General features: G+C 43.5%; 1 protein-coding gene across 2 annotated transcripts; it reads left to right on the top strand.

Annotated features, from left to right (window-relative positions):
• The first annotated feature begins 266 nt into the window (after positions 1 to 266).
• LOC106608973 (FACT complex subunit SPT16) lies at positions 267 to 20493 on the top strand. 2 transcript variants are annotated; one of them, XM_014207254.2, is made up of 24 exons: positions 267 to 731; positions 4766 to 4858; positions 7822 to 7992; positions 8293 to 8445; positions 8616 to 8762; positions 9098 to 9249; positions 9538 to 9710; positions 9898 to 9988; positions 10151 to 10224; positions 10421 to 10533; positions 11148 to 11213; positions 11418 to 11516; positions 11621 to 11736; positions 13736 to 13889; positions 14062 to 14189; positions 14359 to 14621; positions 14841 to 14959; positions 15154 to 15392; positions 16593 to 16668; positions 16922 to 17091; positions 17439 to 17568; positions 18895 to 19018; positions 19163 to 19237; positions 19549 to 20493. In XM_014207254.2, exons 1-24 carry the CDS (start codon positions 666 to 668, stop codon positions 19659 to 19661), a joined length of 3105 nt encoding a protein of 1034 aa, XP_014062729.1. In that variant the 5' UTR covers positions 267 to 665; the 3' UTR covers positions 19662 to 20493. The 2 variants fall into 2 exon arrangements, with proteins under 2 accessions (XP_014062729.1, XP_014062728.1); XM_014207253.2 differs by having other exon boundaries at positions 269 to 731; positions 18895 to 19024.
• Positions 20494 to 22499: the final 2006 nt, after the last annotated feature.

Below are 22499 nucleotides of genomic sequence, written 5' to 3'. Positions count from 1 at the left end.
AATTGAAAACCCCATCAAACGATTTAATACACTGATATTATTTTTTTTATACATCGAATAAAGATAGAAATCCAGGCGGTCCAGAGGAAAACAGAAGCAAACCAAGATTGCGTGTGTGTCATATAAACTAGTGCACCGTTATATAATAAACATGTCGCATTATTTTTATCCAAATAATGTGCTTGCCAGATATAGGCTGAGTATTGGAATTGACCTATCTGACACGTAAAGTGCTCGACAGACTGCAAGAAGAGGGAGGGAGAGAGAAGGAGGAGAAAACGGAGAAGGTGGGGGGTATCAATTATAATCGAGTCGTTTATGCGTGGCACCAGTGTGGATAACAAACAGCTAGATGTTATGCAATTATTCATCTCAAGAAAAATTATGAATTTCACATTTTTACTCGAAATATCTTTTTTGTAACAAAACGCGTATTTAATGTAAACATTTGTTGGCGATTTTTTTTAATTGAGCAACATAGCCATAGAGGCACATCTTGGGAAGAATTGAACGTAACAATCGTCCATACATCGAGGAGGAAGGAAGAGTGTCTTTTGATAGAGAGGTTTTGAGGCGTGGAAAGTGCGTGAAACAGCAAACACTCATCCGGCCTGTGCTACTCTGAGAAGCCAGGAGCTGAAGTTTGAAGGTGCAGAAGACTCGCTATGGCGGTAAACTTGGACAAGGAAGCGTACTACCGCCGAATCAAGCGCTTATATGGCAATTGGAAGGTAAACGGCACGTTTGAAACGATCATTTTTTTTGTATAGGTGTGGGTAAAACTCGTAAAATCATGCTCTAGCTTAGATACTGATACTCGCCGATAGCCGCGTTTTTGAAGTGCGTGGTTGACTTTGTTTTCGGCATGAGTGAGTGCCATGGTGGTGTTGCACAGAAGCGCAAAAAGCACCCAACAATGAGCGGAAGGCCTCACTTTGATTATATAGGTAGACTTACATGCATGAAACACTATTGTGGATTTAATACATTCAGGAGATCTTACACATCCTAAAAATTATAACTACAACATTGCCACTTATTCTGCATTGTTATATTATTCACCATGTCAGGCAGTTATCTATTCATTAGCGTAGCTAGCTAAGCCAGCCAGTCAGTTACCAGTATCTGGCACTGTGTGTGGAACAACCACTTTAGCTCGTTGCCAGCGTTAGCTAGCTAGCAAATTATGGATTACTATTCTGCGTTGCACATCTAAAATTGGCACCAAAAGACAATGTCAAAGTACCATGGGATTTTTTGACAATGGTTATCTTCACTAACTAGTTGCTTCTTGTTCACATGGCTAACTAGCATCAGTAAACATGCTAGCTAGCCAGCCAGCAACTATCCAGGGCGGGCCTTAGGGGGCATGGCCCGCCCTACCGTAGCTCCTTGCCCATCCAAATAAAATATTCCAATATTGATAATTTCTTTGACTGAGACACTCCCTGAAAGAAAGACACATCAATCCCAGATAAAGCATCTGAGAAGGCAGGGCAAACCCGTGTTGGAGATGTCTGGTATATAAAAAAATTATACATCTCATTCAGCAGCTGTTACCTGATTTTAATTTATTTTAATTTTATTACAATACCCCATTGGAAATTTATGTTGAAAGCCCCATTTATATTCCTAATACCAAATATGCAGAAACAGTTTGATATATTAAAAACTTGAATAAAAACTTTGTTTGGGGTCACTTAATAATGTCCTTGTTTTTGAAAGAAAAACTTTTTTTTTTGTCCGTCAAAATAACATAAAATTGATCAGAAATACAGTGTAGACATTGTTAATGTGGTAAATGACTATTGAAGCTGGAAATGGCTGATTTTTAATGGAATATCTACATAGGCGTACAGATGCCCATTATCAGCAACCATCACCCCTGTGTTCCAATGGTACGTTGTGTTATCTAATCCAAGTTTATTATTTTAAAAGGCTAATTGATCATTAGAAAGACCTTTTGCAATTGTTAGCACAGCTGAAAACTGTTCTGATTAAAGAAGCAATAAACCTTGCCTTCAAATAGACTAGTTCAGTATCTGGAGCATCAGCATTTGTGGGTTCGATTACAGGCTCAAAATGGCCAGAAACAAATAACTTTTCTTCTGAAATTCATCAGTCTATTCTTGTTCTGAGAAATTAAGGCTATTCCATTCCATGTGAGAAATTGCCAAGAAACTGAAGATCTCGTACAACGCCGTATACTACGCCCTTCACAGAACAGCGCAAACTGGCTCTAACCAGAATAGAAAGAGTGGGAGGCCCCGGTGCACCACTGAGCAAGAGGACGAGTACAGTAGAGTGTCTAGTTTGAGAAACAGACGCCTCACAAGTCCTCGACTGGCAGCTTCATTAAATAGTACCCGCAAAACACCAGTCTCAACGTCAACAGTGAAGAGGCGACTCTGGGATGCTGGCCTTCTAGGCAAAGTTGCAAAGAAAAAGCCATATCTCAGATTGGCCAATTAAAAATAAAATATTAAAATGGGCAAAAGAACAGACACTGGACAGAGGAACTCTCGATATCACGCTGAAATAGAACAAGGTGTTGGCTTATATCTATATTTTGTAATGGCGGATGTTGATTTTAGGAGGCTGGCATCACAGAAAAGGGAACAAACCACTTTTTCTGTTAACTTCAACAAATCACGACCCGCCATAGGATATCAACAGTGACAACAGTTGGCTTCTATTTAAGTGATAGTTTGACTGGTGTGTGGCCAGCAGTGGAGGCTGCTGAGAGGAGAATGGCTCATAATAATGGCATCAGAGCCATGTGTTTTGATGTATTTGATACCATTCCACCTATTCCGCTTGAGCCAATACCATGAGCCCGTCCTCCCCAATTAAGGTGCCGCCAACCTCCTGTGGTGGCCAGCGACTTTTTAGAGAGACCGCCCCGACTGATCAGTGCCATTTGAGAAATAAAATTATAGTTAAGTTCTGTGTCCTGCGACCCCCCCCCCCCAGCGAGTATGACAAAACCAACAATATTTATTTGTTTTAAGCAATTGATCTTGTATAATTGTGTTGACTTAACATTTTATACTAACATCACCAATCTGAGGTAATCAATAATGTGTAATTACCCCCCCAAACGTCATATTGTGTAATGTAGTAACACGTGCTGTCGACATGGAAAGTAGCATAATATTGTAATGAAACTGCAGGCAGGGAGCAGGTCTCGAACCCTCGACCTTCTAGCCCGAAGTCCAGCGCGCTATCGACTGTGCCGCAAAAGCATGCTCGAGCGGCAGAGTCGATTTCCGCGCTTATAAACCCAGGGTCGTTACAATATACATGCATTACACATGGCAAAAAACTATTATTTTCTTTTTATTTATTAATAATAAATGTACCCCTTTTTCTCCCCAATTTCGTGATAGCCAATTGGTAGTTAGTCTTGTCCGGTACGGACTCAGGAGAGGCGAAGGTCAAGAGCCGTGCGTCCTCCGAAATGACCCCGCCAAGCTGCACTGCTTCTTGACACAATGCTCGCTTAACCCGGAAGCCAGCCGCACCAATGTGTCGGAAGAAACACCGTACACCTGGCGACTGTGTCAGCGTGCATTGTGCCTGGCCCGCCACAGGATTCGCTAGAGCGCGATGGGACAAGGACAACCCGGACGACGCTGGGCCAATTGTGCGCCACCTCATGGTTCTCCCGGTCGGCTGCAACACGGTCTGTAGTGATGCAGTTCCTTAGACCACTGCGCTACTAGGGAGGCCCACGGCAAAATGATTATCTTAATTTTGGATGATAGTAAATAAAGCAAACTCTCAGATTTATTTCAATAATCACATTTCTCACTAGGTTAACCATTTTAGAGATGCTCTTATGCACAATTTTAACCAGGGGCTCTAGAAAGAGCTCCCATAGTGACTGTGCAGCAGCCCATTCATTCGATTTCCCTAATCTGAGCGAGCGAAACAGCGGCCCTCTGTTTCAATGTGTAGCCTGATGCTGTGTGGACAAAAAGAGTGGCATGTCGTACTCTTTTTGACCAGACAGCATCAGATACATGGGCTATTTATAGTAAAACAGAGGGGCGTGTTTCGCTCCCTTGGATGCTTTCTCTGGTGAGATAGTTTCAGCCACTCTTCGGAAGCTGTAATTATTTTTTACGAACGTGCAAAGGTAACCTGCTTTTTAAAGTGTTAGTTTGACAACCAGGTGAAAACATCACGACTAGTTGTGTTCATGCCACATTAAAACGTAATACATTTTTACAGTTAAATTATGTCTTTACTATAAAACCCATTTAAAAAAAGGTCAATGCCCATCCAACTGATTCGTTCTGGTGCCGGTCCTGCAACTATCGAACATCAGAAAGCTGGACATGTTCAAGCTAGCGCGATAGCTAGCTTTTTTTTAAAATCGCGCCAAGGCATTGATTTGTTACGTGCACAGTGCACTTTTATTATTTTTGGTTATTTATGATTAAGCTCATCCCCCTGCATTTGAATGCCAACCAAGCTAGCTAACTAGCAACCTTCTCTCTAGCTACATTGAGATACTACTGTCTATAGCAATAGATGGCTATCAACTTCAGTTTGTTCTTAACTGGTTAGCTAGCTAGGTTGTAGCTTACTAGCAATTTTTCCATACTAAACTGCACTCAAAAAGAACAACCAGCAACTTGTCAACTAAAACTCACAACTGTGGCTAGCTGTACCTTTTTGCTCATTGGTTGAGTAGTTAGAACTATGTAAAACATTCCTGTATTATTAATCAAGTATCTATTTTATTTTTCTCTATCAGAAAGGAGAAGATGAGTTTGGCAAAGTGGATGCCATGGTGGTCTCTGTTGGTGTGGACGAGGAGATTGTATATGCCAAATCCACTGCCCTGCAGGTAAAACTCATGAACCTTACCCCTATCTTGGAGTTATTCCTAACTGTGAGCTGATCAGGGAAAACTCTGGACCCCAATTGTAGGCTGTAGCTGGGGCCTAAGGTCATTTGGGTCCGGTCAGGAAAATATGGCTCCTTGACAACTTGTTGCACAGTCTGACTTCAAATCGTGTGTGTGTGTGTGAGCTCACGCACATTTACATGTGTGTTATGACTTGTCTAATGAAGAAACATAGCTAGTTTACACTCAAGCATAAGGCTGGGTGATTGATTGTGATTGAGATATATATATATATATATATATCTCAATCATTTGATTAATTCTACTTGAACTTTTTCTGCAATATTGTTGTTTTAATGAGCGTTTGACCTCGTCATCTTTTTGGTCTCGTCTCCTTCGCTCCTTGTGTGCTCTTTGCACATTCCCATTTACACCAGATATCTGTATATAACGATGAGATGCTCATGTCTCTGCCCTAACAATTGGAGTCGTCCCGACGGTGGCAAGGCAGGCAACAAGCTTAGATCCAGAATAAACCCATTAATGCATAGGGCTTATTTTTGACAGATTTTGGCAAGCGTGAAACCTCTCGCTTCGGCTCTTCCTTTCTGTTTACACACACACACACACACACACACACACACACACACACCAAGCCCCTCCGCCTGCCACTTACAACAACAAAGATGGCGAGATCACTTCTTCCTCTCTGACAAGCGGTTTCAACTCACTATTTACATTTGAGATTTAGTCCAACAGAAGGGGTCATATGGACACCGAAAGACATTGAGACATTATTTCACTGTAATAGAGAAGTTAACCTTTCTAATGATACCCTTTGTCTCAACTCCTCAAATTGAGCGCAGAGCCCGACACCACTAAAATGGGAGTATCAATGAACATTGATTCTGGAAAATGTATGCTCAGTTTGTGGCATTGCGGTACCACATACGGCTAGCAGCATTTTAGCCAAAGACTGTTATACTAGCTGTCGAGTCAGTGTTTTTATATATGTGCAATAAGTATTAAAAACAACTTATATAAGGAAAAAATAAGGCAGGCCATTTGATATCAACATCTGAATGAGGCTTGGGCGGAATCCAGATTCTCATACCGACTTTGTGCCATACAGGGATGTACTGTAATAACGGCACTGAACACAATGGGCATTTTTTTTACATTTTTTTTTTCTCTCTCCAACCCCTGCTGAGCCTTTATAATCCAAAGGGTAGCAATGCTTACATGTAAAATCCCATAGAGAATGCTAACTAAATGCTAACAATTTGAACATGCGCCGAATACAACAAGTGTAGACTACCGTGAAATGCTTACTTACAAGTAATTAACCAACAGTGCAGTTCAAGAAGAAGAACATATTTACCAAGTAGACTAAAATAAAAAGCAATAATAAAAGTAACACAATAACATTAACAAGGCTATATACAGGGGTCACCAGTACCGAGTCAGTGTACAGGCTAGTTGAGGTAATCTGTACATGTAGGTGGGGGCGAAGTGACAATGCATAGGTAACAAACAAACGCGAGTGTACAAAAGGGGGTGGTGGTCAATGTAAATTGTCCGGTGGCGATTTTATGAATTATTGAGCAGTCTTATGGCTTGGGGGTAGAAGCTGTTGAGGAGCCTTTTTGTCCCAGACTTGGCACTCCAGTACCACTTGCTGTGCGGTAGCAGAGAAAACAGTCTATAACTTGGGTGACTGGAGTCTCTGACAATTTTATGGGCTTTCCTCTGACACCACCTATTATATAGGTCCTGGATGGCAGGAAGCTTGGCCCAAGTGATGTATTGGGCCGTTCGCACTACCCTCTGTAGCGCCTTACGGTCAGATGCCGAGCAGTTCCCATACCAGGCGATGATGCAACCAATCAGGATGCTCTCAATGGTGCAGCTGTAGAACCTTTTGAGGATCTGGGGACCCATGCCAAATCTTTTCAGTCTCCTGAGGAGAAATAGGTTTTGTCGTGCCCTCTTCATGACTGTCTTGGTGTGTTTGGACCATGATAGTTCGTTGATGTGGACACCAAGGAACTTGAAACTCTCGACCCGCTCCACTACAGCCCCGTCGATGTTAATGGGGGCCTGTTCGGCCCGCCTTTTCCTGTAGTCCACGATCAGCTCCTTTGTCTTGCTCACGTTGAGGGAGAGGTTGTTGCATTTCACCTGTCTCTGACCTAAAGTATTTGCAGGACAGACATCCCAGCTCAAAGTTATACAAGTAAATAAAAAAGCACAGTTTGCTGCACACACAAAACAAATATTAGACAGCAAGACTCTTGATCCAGTAGGGGATTCTCTGCTGTTACCAAACAAAGCTTGATTTTGGAAGAAGCTAAGCACTTAGTTAGATAATTCAAGTTGGCCATCAATCCAAATGCACAAATGCGGAGCATTTCGCACATTTTAGACATTTAACTTAATAGTTCTAGGGTATCTAGCTGGCAAACATTTATTTGTGAATTTCATACTGTAACTAGATCATCTGGCGTGTGCTACACAATATCGGGGATTCGAACCAGCAACCTTTCGGTTACTGGCCCAACGGTCTTAACCACTAGGCTACCTGTTTGAGAGCTGTGTTCATTGTCTAAAATGCCTGCTACAAGAACTTAAGTCATTATTAGTGAATGTCCATTATGCATGGTTCTGGTAAATGTTTACAAAAAGTGGGTCTTATGGTTGTGGAAGGCTTATATTTAGCCTAGGTAGAATTTTCGCAAGCCCTGAATTCATTAGGTTGTTCCTGACTGTTTGAAATGCAGTGTATTTGACCTTTAATTGTACGACAAAGCTTATTTCGAGAGAACATTAAACGACAAGTTTGAAAAAAGAAATCTATATGATTTTTAGGCCGTATCGCCCAGCCCTACTCTAGCATCAGCAACCGTTTCAGAGAATAACATGTATGCTCTCCTCCTCCTCTCTTCCCTTCCTCTTTTCTGAAGACATGGCTGTTTGGCTATGAGCTAACCGACACCATCATGGTGTTCTGTGAGTCTAAGATCATCTTCCTGGCCAGCAAGAAGAAGGTGGAGTTCCTTAAACAGGTTGCTGTCACCAAGGGCAACGAGAACGCCAATGGGGTTCCACCAATCACGCTGCTCGTCAGGGAAAAGGTAAGCACTGCTTGGTAGACTCGGGATGGTCTATCACTGATTGTCAGTGTTGACGCGTCTTTTCCCCGACATGCCTGTCCTTTGTAATGTGTGACACATCGGGTCCGCGCGGTTGTTCAAGTCTCATAGCCATTTGTAGTTGCAAAGTTGTGTGAGAGCGAGGCCTTGCCAGCTCATGTTTGTGAGCGCTTGTGTTTTTGTGTGAGGGGAAAGCCTGTGTGAGTATGCTCACTCGCTCACATGAATGTGTTCAAGCTTGTCGGTATAACACTCAAAACCTCTCTCTCTCCCGCCCCTCAGAACGAAAGCAACAAGGCTAACTTTGAGAAGATGATGGAGGCGATCAGGGCCAGTAAGGAGGGCAAGACTGTAGGTGTGTTCAGCAAGGACAAGTTCCCCGGAGAGTACATGAAGAGCTGGAATGACATGATCACTGCTGAGGGCCTGGAGAAGGTGAGAGAAAGGAGGGATGGCGGGATGATGGGGTGTGTGTTAGCAGGCCGAAAATCCGACCCAGGGATATGTCTGTGACGTGCTTGTACGCATGTAATGTACAAGTAGCTACTCATTGGTTTGTGGATCCTCATATAGTTTAACCCCTTCCGCCCCGTCTTTTTTCCCAGGTGGACATCAGTGCGGTAGTGGCCTACACCATGGCTGTGAAGGAGGATGGGGAGCTGGCTTTGATGAAGAAAGCTGCAGCCGTCACCAGCGAGGTCTACTCTAAGTTCTTCAAGGAGAGGGTCATGGAGATCGTAGACGCAGATGAGGTAAGGAAGGACACGAGAGAAGATCTAGGTCCTGTTTGAGTACTTTTAAAATCCTTCCTTTCTTTTTTCCTTTCTCCCTACCTTCCTTTCTCCCATGGAGTAATCACTGAGCCAACACCAGCTTTCACCAATCGAGTCATGTCAGATCAGTGCTATCTTTCAAATTAGGAAGAAAGGATGCATTTTCAAAGTATTGGAACCGGGCTAGACTGGCCTGAAAGAACATCATACAGCAAACATAGATGTAAGCTTCACAGTTTACGTCCAAATTGTTTTGAATCCATTCCATTCCTTTCCTTTCTTAACAGTCTGTCCCCATCTGTCTGCCCTAACAGAAGGTGCGCCACAGTAAGCTGGCTGAGTCTGTGGAGAAGGCCATCGAGGAGAAGAAGTACCTCGGGGGAGTGGACCCCTCGACAGTGGAGATGTGTTACCCCCCTATTATACAGAGCGGGGGCAACTACAGCCTCAAGTTCAGCGTCGTCAGGTAATGGCCGTTTCCATGGCGATGTCTAGAGTGAATGACCGTTTCCATGGGGTTGCCTTTTTTTACTACGATCAATCGTCAGTTTACCGCTTAACTGACCTGTGACTGCAAAGTCGTCAATCTTTCATTTCATCCCCTTTTTCTTGACCAGAAAGACCCAAGAAACTGTATCAAATTGTACATAACCTGTCATAGCAGACTCCTTTTTCTAAAACATTATAACCTCTATTAACCCATTATACCCCAATTATAATTATTGTATACATCTGTTATAACTCCCTATGACAGTGACAAGAATCACATGCACTTCGGGGCCATCACGTGTGCCATGGGCATCCGCTACAAGTCCTACTGCTCCAACCTGGTCCGGACCCTAATGGTGGACCCCCCACAGGAGATGCAGGACAACTACAGCTTCCTGCTACAGGTGGAGGAGGAGCTGCTCAAAGAGCTCAAACATGGTGGGTGAAGGATGGAGGGAGTGTGTGTGTGTGTGTGTGTGTGTGTGATGGGGGAGATGCAGGACATAAGCTTGGCGCTGCTCAAACACCTCGAGGGGAGAGAGGGCTGTAGATGAGAGGGAGTGTGTTTGCGGGATAGGGTACACGTGGTTGCCGTAAACCTAACCTTTTCTTTATTCTTTTATAGGTGTGAAAATCTGCGACGCGTACAATGCCGTGCTGAACTACGTTAAGAAGGAGAAACCAGACCTGGCGGCCAAACTCACCAAGAACCTAGGGTAGGCCGCGACACGTACCCGTTTGCTCTCGCGCGCGCACACACACTCTCTCACTCTTTTTCTCTTTCTCTCTCACACACGTGCACACAACCACACATTCTTAACTTCTGACACAGGCTCCCCATTTGTTTATTGTGCGGCCCCTCTCTCTCCCTGTTGTAGGTTTGCCATGGGGATAGAGTTCAGAGAGGGCTCCCTGGTCCTGAACAGCAAGAACCAGTACAAACTGAAGAAAGGTGAGAAAAGTCAAGTCACTGTACTGTCTTACTGAGTAGGAGTAGGTTACTTTGTAGGCATGGTATTGTGTCAGTGTGTCTCAGACGGGGGCAATTTTACATGGTGTGTGTGTGTGTGTGTGTGTGTGTGTGTGTGTGTGTGTGTGTGGGAGCGGACGCTTTCATAACTGTGTGCTTTACGTATGTATGTTTTTAGGTATGGTACTGAGCATCAGCCTGGGTTTCGCTGACCTGGTGAATAAGGAGGGGAAGAAGGAGGAGCAGAAGAAATACGCCCTGTTCATAGGAGACTCTGTACAGATCAATGAGGTAGGAGAGAGAGAGGGAGGGATGGATGGGGGGGTAGAAGAAATACGCCCTGTTCATAGGAGACTCTGTACAGATCAATGAGGTAGGAGAGAGAGAGGGAGGGATGGATGGGGGGGGTAGAAGAAATACGCCCTGTTCATAGGAGACTGTGAAGATCAACAAGGTAGGAGAGAGGGATAAGGGAGATGAAAGGAGCAGAAATATGCCCTGTTCATAGGACTCTGTACAACTCAACAAAGTAGCGGTCACACGCGTTTGTAAGACTATTTGTGGACCAACAATTGATTCCCATTCAAAATCCTATTTTCCTTAACTCCTAACCCCAATTCTAACCCGAACCTCTAATCTTAAAATGGCCGTTGTTTTTGTGAGGACCCTCAACATATCCTCACTTGTTATAATTTTCCTTGCTTTACTGTTCTTGTGAGGACCTCTGGTACTCAGAAGTATAGTAAAACCGGTACACACACACACACTTTTGTTTAATTTTTACAGAGTCAAACATATAGTTCTGTTAATATAATTTTTTATATCTGATATAAGCACATTGACAGTAGTAAAAAAACACCTAACATTCAGTGTGTGTGCATTTTAAATGTCTGCGTATCTTGTAGGATGATCCCGCCACAGTTCTCACACCGGTCAAGAAGAAGTTAAAGAACGTTGGAATTTTCCTAAAGGTATGAAAGATGACCACCGTCTCTCTTGGATTCTTGTTTCACTCTGTCCCTCTCCAATCCTGAAAGATACACATCTATTTCATATATTAAAATGTTTATTTTAGGGCTCTATGCCCTCTTAAACTTTTGCGATGTTATGTTACTCATTGTTTGATAAAGGAAAATAAAAATGTATCTAAAAAAAAAACTGTTTGTTCTCTTCAGAATGATGAGGAAGAGGATGAGGAGGAAGATGCAGATGATGCAGAGGAGCTACTGGGGAAGGGAGCACGTGGACAAGCTTTACTTCAGGACAGGACTAGGGTATGTGTTTGTCTGTGTTGAGAGAAATTCACTGTACTCTGTGTGTATGAGAAAGGCTGCTGTTGATTGGGCAGACTGAGGAACACTGTTATTTGATTGGTCAGAACGAAATGACGGCAGAGGAGAAGAGGCGGGCTCACCAGAAGGAGCTGGCAAATCAGGTGAACGAGGAGGCCAAGCGACGTCTGACGGAACAGAAAGGAGAGCAACAGGTCCAGAAGTGAGTGAACAAGGGAAAAGAGGAGTGGCGGTGATGGAATGATGTTTGGAAGGAGGGAGATGGGAGGATACTGGTTAGAGTTAATAAAGGAGTGGAATGGAGGGGTGAGGAGAGATGGTATATTGTGTATAATTGGGGAGAGATGGAAAAATGAGGATGGGAATTACAGTGGGGGGGAAAAAGTATTTGATCCCCTGCTGATTTTGTACGTTTGCCCACTTACAAAGAAATGATCAGTCTATAATTTTAATAGTAGGTTTATTTGAACAGTGAGAGACAGAATAACAACAAAAAAATCCAGAAAAACGCATGTCAAAAATGTTATAAAATGATTTGCATTTTAATGAGGGAAATAAGTATTTGACCCCTCTGCAAAACATGACTTAGTACTTGGTGGCAAAACCCGTGATGGCAATCACAGAGGTCAGACGTTTCTTGTAGTTGGCCACTAGGTTTGCACACATCTCAGGAGGGATTTTGTCCCACTCCTCTTTGCAGATCTTCTCCAAGTCATTAAGGTTTCGAGGCTGACATTTGGCAACTCGAACCTTCAGCTCCCTCCACAGATTTTCTATGGGATTAAGGTCTGGAGACTGGCTAGGCCACTCCAGGACCTTAATGTGCTTCTTCTTGAGCCACTCCTTTGTTGCCTTGGCCGTGTGTTTTGGGTCATTGTCATGCTGGAATACCCATCCACGACCCATTTTCAATGCCCTGGCTGAGGGAAGGAGGTTCTCACCCAAGATTTGACGGTACAATGCCCCGTCCTTTGATGCGGTGAAGTTGTCCTGTCCCCTTAGCAGAAAAACACCCCCAAAGCATAATGTTTCCACCTCCATGTTTGACGGTGGAGATGGTGTTCTTGGGGTCATAGGCAGCATTCCTCGTCCTCCAAACACGGCAAGTTGAGTTGATGTCAAAGAGCTCCATTTTGGTCTCATCTGACCACAACACTTTCACCAGTTGTCCTCTGAATCATTCAGATGTTCATTGGCAAACTTCAGACGGGCATGTATATGTATTCTTGAGCAGGGGGACCTTGCGGGCGCTGCAGGATTTCAGTCCTTCACGGCGTAAAGTGTTACCAATTGTTTTCTTGGTGACTATGGTCCCAGCTGCCTTGAGATCATTGACAAGATCCTCCCGTGTAGTACTGGGCTGATTCCTCACCGTTCTCATGATCATTGCAACTCCACGAGGTGAGATCTTGCATGGAGCCCCAGGCCGAGGGAGATTGACAGTTCTTTTGTGTTTCTTCCATTTGCGAATAATCGCACCAACTGTTGTCACCTTCTCACCAAGCTGCTTGGCGATGGTCTTGTAGCTCATTCCAGCCTTGTGTAGGTCTACAATCTTGTCCCTGACATCCTTGGAGAGCTCTTTGGTTTTGGCCATGGTGGAGAGTTTGGAATCTGATTGATTGCTTCTGTGGACAGGTGTCTTTTTTACAGGTAACAAGCTGTGGTTAGGAGCACTCCCTTTAAGAGTGTGCTCCTAATCTCAGCTCATTACCTGTATAAAAGACACCTGGGAGCCAGAAATCTTTCTGATTGAGAGGGGTCAAATACTTATTTCCCTCATTAAAATGCAAATCAATTTATAACATTTTTGACATGCGTTTTTCTGGATTTTTTTGTTATTCTGTCTCACTGTTCAAATAAACCTAACATTAAAATTATAGACTGATCATTTCTTTGTCAGTGGGCAAACGTACAAAATCAGCAGGGGATCAAATACTTTTTTCCCCCACTGTATGTTATGGGGATTTATATGGTGTTATGTTTGTCTAAATGGCCTATGGTAGAACATTTTGTATTTGAGTTTTCTGAACATAGTCTGAAGCACACACTGTCTAAAAGCATTTTTAATGAATGGTTTATATTATTAATGATTTCACTTTCTCCCTGTTTTTATGTAAATGCACTTTCCAAAAATGTGTGGTGGTACCAAATGAATTGAATGATTAAATTAAGCATTTCCCTGTGTCTTTATCCTCTAGGTCCAGAAAGTCCAATGTCTCCTACAAGAACGGCTCTCAGATGCCTCGAGAGAAAGACATTCGAGATATGAAGATCTTCATCGATAAGAAATACGAGACTGTCGTCATGCCGGTCTTCGGCATCGCCACCCCTTTCCATATCGCTACCATCAAGGTACCTGACACACACTCTAATATCGTGCACTCACTCACAAAATGCATATTTGGATTTCTGTGACCTCTTTTCACACACAATACACCTATCTGAGGAAAAACTTGCCATTTGTGTCCATCTCTCCACGTTTGTGTCTCTGTCTGTCCGTGTGTGTGTGTGTGTGTGTGTGTAGAACATCAGTTCGTCGGTGGAAGGAGACTGGACCTACCTGAGGATAAACTTCTACGTTCCTGGCAGCTCTCTGGGACGCAACGAGGGCAACATTTTCCCCAACCCTGACGCCACCTTCGTCAAAGAAATGTAAGAAGACATTAAACATATGTGCGCACCCATTTACTGCAGTAGGTTTCACTGCTATCAAATATAATGCAGGTGGTTTGGTAGACCCTGTGTGTACGCACGTGTGTTTGATGTATTCATCTTTGTGTCCAACTGCTGCTATGTCTAACCATTGTCCCCCCCCCCGCAGTACGTACCGGGCGTCGAACCTCAAGGCGCCAGGCGACCCAACGGTCCCGTCCACCAACCTCCAGAACGCCTTCCGCATCATCAAGGAGGTGCAGAAGCGCTACAAGACCCGGGAGGCTGAGGAGAAGGAGAAAGAGGGCATCGTCAAGCAGGACTCGCTGGTCATCAACCTGAACCGCTCCAACCCCAAACTCAAAGACCTCTACATCAGGCCCAACATCGCCCAGAAGAGGATGCAGGGGTCGCTGGAGGCCCATACCAATGGTGAGGAAAGGGGCGGATGGAGCAGAGTTCAAATTACAATGTAATTGTGAGTCCCTTCAAGAGTTCATGTATAATTGGAACTCTAGGCTCGAGGGAGTGGACGAGACTAGTAGGGGAAAGTTTTTTTCTTTGTCTCCAGATCAGATTGTTGCTGTAAAGATTACAAGAATGTATTATCAATCAACGAACCTGGTTAATAACGTGTGTATGTCTGGCCAGGTTTCCGCTTCACGTCCGTCCGCGGGGACAAAGTGGACATCCTCTACAACAACATCAAACACTCCCTCTTCCAGCCCTGTGACGGAGAGATGATCATCGTGTTGCACTTCCACCTCAAGGTACTTACCTGTGTTTGTGTGTTGCGATAAACTTAGGCTTAGTTCATGTCTGATCTCGTATGCGTTTGTAGTCAAGCTGTGGGTATTTGGGTCTATGCTTTTGCCGGTGGCACTTGGAGGGGTCTTGATTTTGGTGTGTGTGTGTGTGTATATTTGTGTGTCCGTTTTGACTTATCCTCCTCGTCCACCTTCAGAACGCCATCATGTTTGGTAAGAAGCGTCACACGGATGTACAGTTCTACACAGAGGTGGGTGAGATCACCACAGACCTGGGCAAGCACCAGCACATGCACGACCGCGACGACCTGTACGCCGAGCAGATGGAGAGGGAGATGAGACACAAGCTCAAGTCTGCCTTCAAGAACTTCATCGAGAAGGTGGAGACCCTCACCAAGGAGGAGCTGGAGTTCGAAGTGCCCTTCCGAGACCTCGGGTAAGAGCATAGAGAGAGATGACATCGCTACTTGGAAATAACTTTTTGCATGGACTAATTGCCATTTGAGGACTTCCACCATTTTTAAAGTCGTGAACTGGGTGCGACTTCCTATTGGGGTCAGCCACTTAATTATATTTGTGAGCAAACATTCCATAAACTGCAGGAGGCAGTAAATCACCAACCTTGGCTTTATACCTTTAAAAAACACTCCAGGTGGCAGTATGCACCCTTTCAGTTTGTTTACCAGCGCATATAGGAGTAGAAGAAGAAAATGACTACTTCAAAATGGATATAGCCTCGATGGCACTGCCCATGTCCTCAGACGCCATAATGGGACAGATACAAAGATCTGCCGTCTAAGTGTATGGGTAAGAGAGGGATGGAGTAAAATGTACTTCAAATGTATGCAAGCATGACTATAAGTCACTTTGGATAAAAGTGACTGCTACATGGCATTTATTATTATCATTATGGAGGGGGGATGGGAGGGAGAGTTGAGGGATATTGGCAGGGTGGGGCACTTTGAATAGGGGTGTGTGTGTGTGCTACATCCATATAACTTGTATATGTCCCATCAGAACCTAAAATATAAGCTTGTTTTACTCCAGTGTTTGTAAACGTGCTGTATAGCCTCAAAACATGTTTAAAACTATCATTTTGATATCTTGGATGGTCAGTCCTTGCATCTTTAGCTCTGTTTATGAATTTGAGAGTGGTTACTCTACATGTCTGCTTGCCTGGGCAAGAACCAATGAAAACAGGCAGCTGTAGGCGCAATGGATTCTGGTCATTGTCGTTAATTACCACGTTTTCTGCACTTAACTATGTTTAGTAGTAGTATTCACATGTGCTGTAGTAGTATATATTCATATGTCCTGTAGAGAAATGGCGCGTTGAGCTCAGAAAACAACCAAACTAAATGGAAGTAAGTACTTGTACTTGAAGTACTTGAACTAGTTATTTCAAATGTTGGTTGGCTCAGCTCTGGTGTTTACATTTCTCCAGGCCCATCCCTCAGCTTTTTACTAAAACAGAGGAGGATGCCCGCTTTGTAATTGTTTAAATTGAGGATTCTAGCTTTAGGGGTGGGAAGCACGGAGTTGGGTGTTCAAGTAATAAACTGTATAAAACAGTGTTAAAGTTTTGAAGAATATCAGACTTGTTGAGGACATTTGCTGAATGGTTTTGTGTGTTCAGGTTCCAGGGTGCCCCCTACAGGAGTACCTGCCTGCTGCAGCCCACATCCAGCTCCCTGTGTAACACCACTGAGTGGGTGAGTGCCTTCTACTACAGCACACATGAATACTACTACTAATACTACAGCACATATGAATACTAATACTTCACCTTCACTGATATTGTTAGCAGTACTGCTTGCATTCTCCACCATGCGTTTTAAACAGAGCTGGGCCTTAAGGCAGATATTTTACTACAGATCGAATCAAATCCTCAGTAGGTTAAAAGGGACATTCAGCAGTATACATATTCTTCTCTTTTCCTCCCGTTTTCTTCCTTTCCATCTCCAGCCTCCGTTCGTGGTGACTCTGGATGAGGTGGAGCTGGTTCATTTTGAGCGTGTTCAGTTCCACCTGAAGAACTTTGACGTGGTCATCGTCTACAAGGACTACAGCAAGAAGGTCACCATGATCAACGCCGTGCCCGTCAACTCACTGGACCCCATCAAGGAGTGGCTCAAGTAAGTCAACTGGTTCTGTGTGGCTGTCGGTAGTGTGCCACTCGCAATGCTCAAGCCGTGGGTTTGATTCCCACTTGGGTTACCAATACGAAAATGTAAGCGCGTCGGTAAAACGCTCTGGATTAAAGTGTCCGCTAAATGTCATATACCAATACGTCTCTTTATGAACATATTTTAATGGTTTAGTCTTGTCCCTTTTAACTGTGAATGAATTTTTCTGAGTTTCTCGGGAAAGGAATTCGATTTTCAATTGATGTGTTTTACCAAGTGTTACGCCTAAAAAGAATAACTACTTTAAAAACCTGTCTCTCTCTGCCCCCCCCCCCTTCGTGCTGTCTTCCCTCCAGTTCCTGTGATATCAAGTACACAGAGGGGGTCCAGTCTCTGAACTGGACTAAGATCATGAAGACTATAGTGGATGATCCAGAGGGCTTCTTTGAACAGGGGGGCTGGTCCTTTTTAGACCCGGAGAGTGAGGTGAGGGGGGAATGTGTGTGAGCGAGCCAGCCAATGTTAATTTTGGCAGCTATTTTAGATTTAGTCTCAAAATAGTCACTTCAGCCCTACCTACATTTACAAATTACCTCAACTAACCTGAACCTCCGCACACTGACTCGGTAACGTTACCCCCTGTATATAGCCTCGTTTTTGTTACTTTTTATACTTTTTACTTTATTTGATTGGGTAAATATTTTCTTAGCTCTTCTTGAACTGCGCTGTTGGTTAAGGGCTTGTAAGTAAGCATTTCACGGTAAGATCTACACTTGTATTCGGCGCATGTGACAGAATTTGATTTGGGGGAAGAAAAAAAAAAAGATATATATATTGGTCTTAATAGTCACATTTTAGTAATTTCTTCCTTCATTAGTTTTAGTGATCAGGTGACACACTGGACAATTGTGGTCTAGTTTTGGTCACATTTTATTCAGTGCATCTTTTCCATTAAATAATTAATATTGACCTCTTACTTGCATCATGTGTACTTTCAAATAGCCTTGTCCAACTAGGACTACCATTGCCTCATATACCTTAGCTGGAAAAATTGTAACCAATGCCAGCCATAATTAACCATATAGGACATAAAGCCTACAGATTAAACAATTTAGCTCTGATTTTCTCCCCATCATAACTGTCGGAGGGGGGAGAATATGAGCTTTCCAACACTGCCAGAAGTAATACTGTACTTTATTCAGCAAAAAAGCATTTTTTTCCAATCGGGGGAAAAAAGCAACCACAACACACATTAATAACAACAGAGCACATGGTAGAGTGATGTTATCAGAGCAAAAATGGCTTATATGAAAGCAATGATTTTTAAAGACATGTTTTCTAATTGAGCACCAGTTCAAAAGAGTCCGAGAGTGATTTGAAGTGACCGGGAGCTGTAAGTGTGGGAGAGCCAGGTCAACTCTCAATCAGCCCGCTCAGAAAGACGTTATCAGCCAATGAGAGGATTGCATTATATATTCTGCAAAGGGATGCATGCTTATGATTGGACAAAACGGATGAAAAGGAGCTTCATGTCAAATTGAATGTCCATTAGTCTCACATTGAACTCTCGTGACATTTGTCAACTAAAATGAAAAGTAATTTGTTTTTTAAATTTTTGTCTAGGGCATCTCATCTTGTTATCGTCATTAGTTTTCATCAGGAAAAATAGGTTGTTGACAAGTATTTTCGTTAATGTTGAAGAAATGAACACTGGTGTGAGTGGAGCGTGTGTGTGATTTGAGCTATTATTACAAGACAGAAAACATGAAGTGTTGTGTTAAAATGAAGATGTTTGACATCTGTCTCTTTCAGGGGGAGGGAGCGGAGGATGACTCGGAGTCAGGGGAAGATGAGACATTCAACCCCTCGGCAGACGAGAGCGAGGCAGAGGAGGAAGACAGTGATGAAGACTATGACTCAGAGAGCGAGGACTCTGGTAATGGTAACGCATCATGTTGAGTTACGCACACATTTACTGACACATGCGCACACACACATCACTTGCGTTGACTCACTGTCTGACACGCATACAAACACATACAGAGACTTAGTACTGTGTGTGTGTGTGTGTATATTTCAGACTACAGTGCATCGCTGGGCAGTGAAGAGGAGAGCGGTAAAGACTGGGACGAGTTGGAAGAGGAGGCCAGGAAAGGTGAGTCTACTTTACTACATGCCCATTTTAATGTAAGGGGTCCCCCCCAAGGAGAGAATCATAGCTTACCGTTCCTGATGCAAGAGGTACTATTGCTTGCTGGTCCCTGGTATAGAAAAGCCTGAGAAATACTGGAAAATAATACTTTGTTATCCGATGTGAATTGGAAATTCTTCATTCAACGACCCATGACACTTTCGACTTAAAAAAAAAAATGTTTGTTGACACACTTCACATAATGAAAAGGGGCTATGAAATCGGTTGCAAATTGTTTGGTATTGACACGTCTCCCTCTACCCCCCCTCCCTCAGCGGACAAAGAGTCTCACTATGAGGACGCGGAGGAGACCTCGTCGGCCAATAGGAAGAGAAAGGGCCGCTCGTCAGGCCCGCCCCCCAGCAGCAAGAAGAAACGGCGCCACTGAATGATAACACCACCAGACACGTACACACACACACACTGCCAAAACATTGTCAATTCGATCACCCTCTCCTCCCATTCATCTTCGCTCTGTCACTCCTCTTCATCTTTCTTTCAAACAAAAATACACTCACACACACACTATACAATACAATGTGTATATAGAGGTAGCACCCCCATGCGTTTGTATTAGGCATTGAGTGTCTTGATTAAAATGGGCATATCGTACCTGGCAACCGACAAACTCCATCCATCTTTTTTTTATTTTGTTCTATTCCTTCCTTCCTCCATTCCTTCCTTCCTTTCCTTTGGCAACTCTTAACTCCCCTGTTTTCAGGGGCCAGGTATATATGTGTGTGTGTGTTGAAAGGGGTTTTTATTGCAAACTATTGGTTTTCTGGTAAATTGTTTCTAAACTAATAGATCTAGTAAGCAGTGACGATGATTAACATGGTATACAGTATCTTCTGCCAAGCGTTTTTATAAGACTTTGTGAAAACTAAGAATACTCCCTTTCCTCCTTCCCCATCGCTCTGTCACAATCCATCTATTCCCTTGCTCTTTATCTTCTTGGATGTAGTTGATTTGTTGAAAGATTTATGTTCATTTTTGGAGGGCAGATATCAATATTCAGTTTTCCAATTCCTTTTTTTAATGGGGGTTTGTACAGACAGACACACACAGACACACTCACAAACCCCACACTGTCGCTTTCCCTCCCTCTCTCCTTTCCTACCCCCTATCTCTCTTTTTGTTCATCCTGGATAGGTAGACAGTTGTATTGTTAATTAAAAAATCCAGATTTTCTTTGTTTGGGTAATAAAATTAAAAAGGAACTATTTTTGTCCATTTCGTTAATTAAAATGGCACTATCAATGCTACCTATTAATTACTATGAAATTGATAAACCATTTCTTATGCTACATGGTTCACTTCCAAGTTGGCTGGCTGTATTCTCTGCCACCCAACCAAACAAGTTAGTACTACAACAATTACAACTGACAGGTGACATGAGGAAAACAAATAATGTGACCAAAAAAGTGTAATCTAAAGTGTGTAAAAGAAAGGCAACTTCCTTCATCTTTAGTTAACCTGTCCTTAGTAAACCTGCAGTTAGTTAATTGTCGTCGTACCCTTTGGGACATCAGGCCACAATCAGCTTCTCAGGCAAGGGAGAGGGGTAGATAACCAGTTAGGTGTAACTGGGGTACTTATTTGCGGATTTTCACCTGTCCTTGACCTCACTGGGGATGAGCATTTACAGTTACGTCATTTAGCTGATGCTCTTATCCAGCGCGACTTAGTTAGTGCATTCATCTTAAGATGGTTAGGGGAGACGACCACATTTCTTTGTCCTAGTAAGTACATTTGTCAAAGTAGTTATCGGCAAAGTCTGCTAGTAGAAAAAGTTAAGTGCGAGTGTTGGTGGGATAAATTTTTTTTAGCACTCATTGTAACACACTATATATACAAAAGTATGTGGAAACACCTTCAAATTATGGAATTTGGCTATTTCAGTCACACCGGTTGCTGACAGGTGTATAAAATCGAGCACACAGGCATGCAATCTCCATAGACAAACATTGGCAGTAGAATGGCCTTAGTGAACTGCTCAGTGACTTTCAACGTGGCACCGTCATAGGATGCCTACCTTTCCAACAAGTCAGTAGACCAAATTTCTGCCCTGCTAGAGCTGCCCCGGGAAACTAAGTGCTGTTATTGTGAAGTGGAAACGTCTAGGAGCGACAACTGCTCAGCCACGAAGTGGTAGGCCACACAAGCTCACAGAACGGGACTGCTGAAGCATGTAGCAATGTCCTGTCCTCTGTTGCAACACTCACTACAGAGTTCCAAACCACCTCTGGAAGCAACAAGAACAGTTCGTTGGGAGCTTCATGAAATGGGTTTCTATGGTTGAGCAGCCGCGCACACAAGCCTAAGATCATCATTCGCAATGCCAAGCATCGGTGTAAAGCTCACAGCCATTGGACTTTGGAGCAGTGGAAACGTGTTCTCTGGAGTGATGAATCGTGCTTCACCATCTGGCAGTCCGACGGACAAATCCGAATTTGGCGGATGCCAGGAGAACTCCACCTGCCCCAATGCATAGTGCCAACTGTAAAGTTTGGTGGAGGAGGAATAATGTCCTGGGGCTGTTTTTCTTGGTTCGGGCTAGGCCCCTTAGTTCCAGTGAAGGGAAATCTTAATGCTACAGGATACAATGACATTGTAGACGATTCTGCTTTTTCAACTTTGTGGCAACAATTTGGGGAAGGCCCTTTCCTGTTTCAGCATGACAATTCCCCGTGCACAAAGCGAGGTCCATACAGAAATGGTTTGTCAAGATTGGTGTGGAAGAACCTGCACAGAGCCCTGACCTCAACCCTATCGAACACCTTTGGGATGAATTGGAACGCAGACTGCGAGCCAGGCCTAATCACCCAACATCAGTGCCCGACCTAACTAATGCTCTTGTGGCTGAATGGAGGCAAGTCCCCGCAGCAATGTTCCAACATCTAGTGGAAAGCCTTCCCAGAAGAGTGGAGGCTGTTATAGCAGCAAAGGGAGGACCAACTCCATATTAATGCCCATGATTTTGGAACGAGATGTTCGACAAGCATGTGTGCACATACATTTGGTCATGTAGTGTAGTAAAGAGAGCGAAGGGAGACAACCTTCAAGGTACAGTGCATTCGGAAAGTATTCAGACCCCTTGACTATAAAAAAAAAAAGATCACATTTACATAAGTATTCAGGCCCTTTGTTGAAGCACCTTTGGCAGCGATTACAGCCTTGAGTCTACTTGGGTGTGATGCTACAAGCTTGGCACACCTGTATTTGT

The sequence above is a fragment of the Salmo salar genome, chromosome ssa07, assembly GCF_905237065.1.
Source record: "Salmo salar chromosome ssa07, Ssal_v3.1, whole genome shotgun sequence".
Lineage (NCBI taxonomy): Eukaryota > Metazoa > Chordata > Actinopteri > Salmoniformes > Salmonidae > Salmo > Salmo salar.
This window is presented reverse-complemented; position numbering and strand designations above follow the sequence as displayed.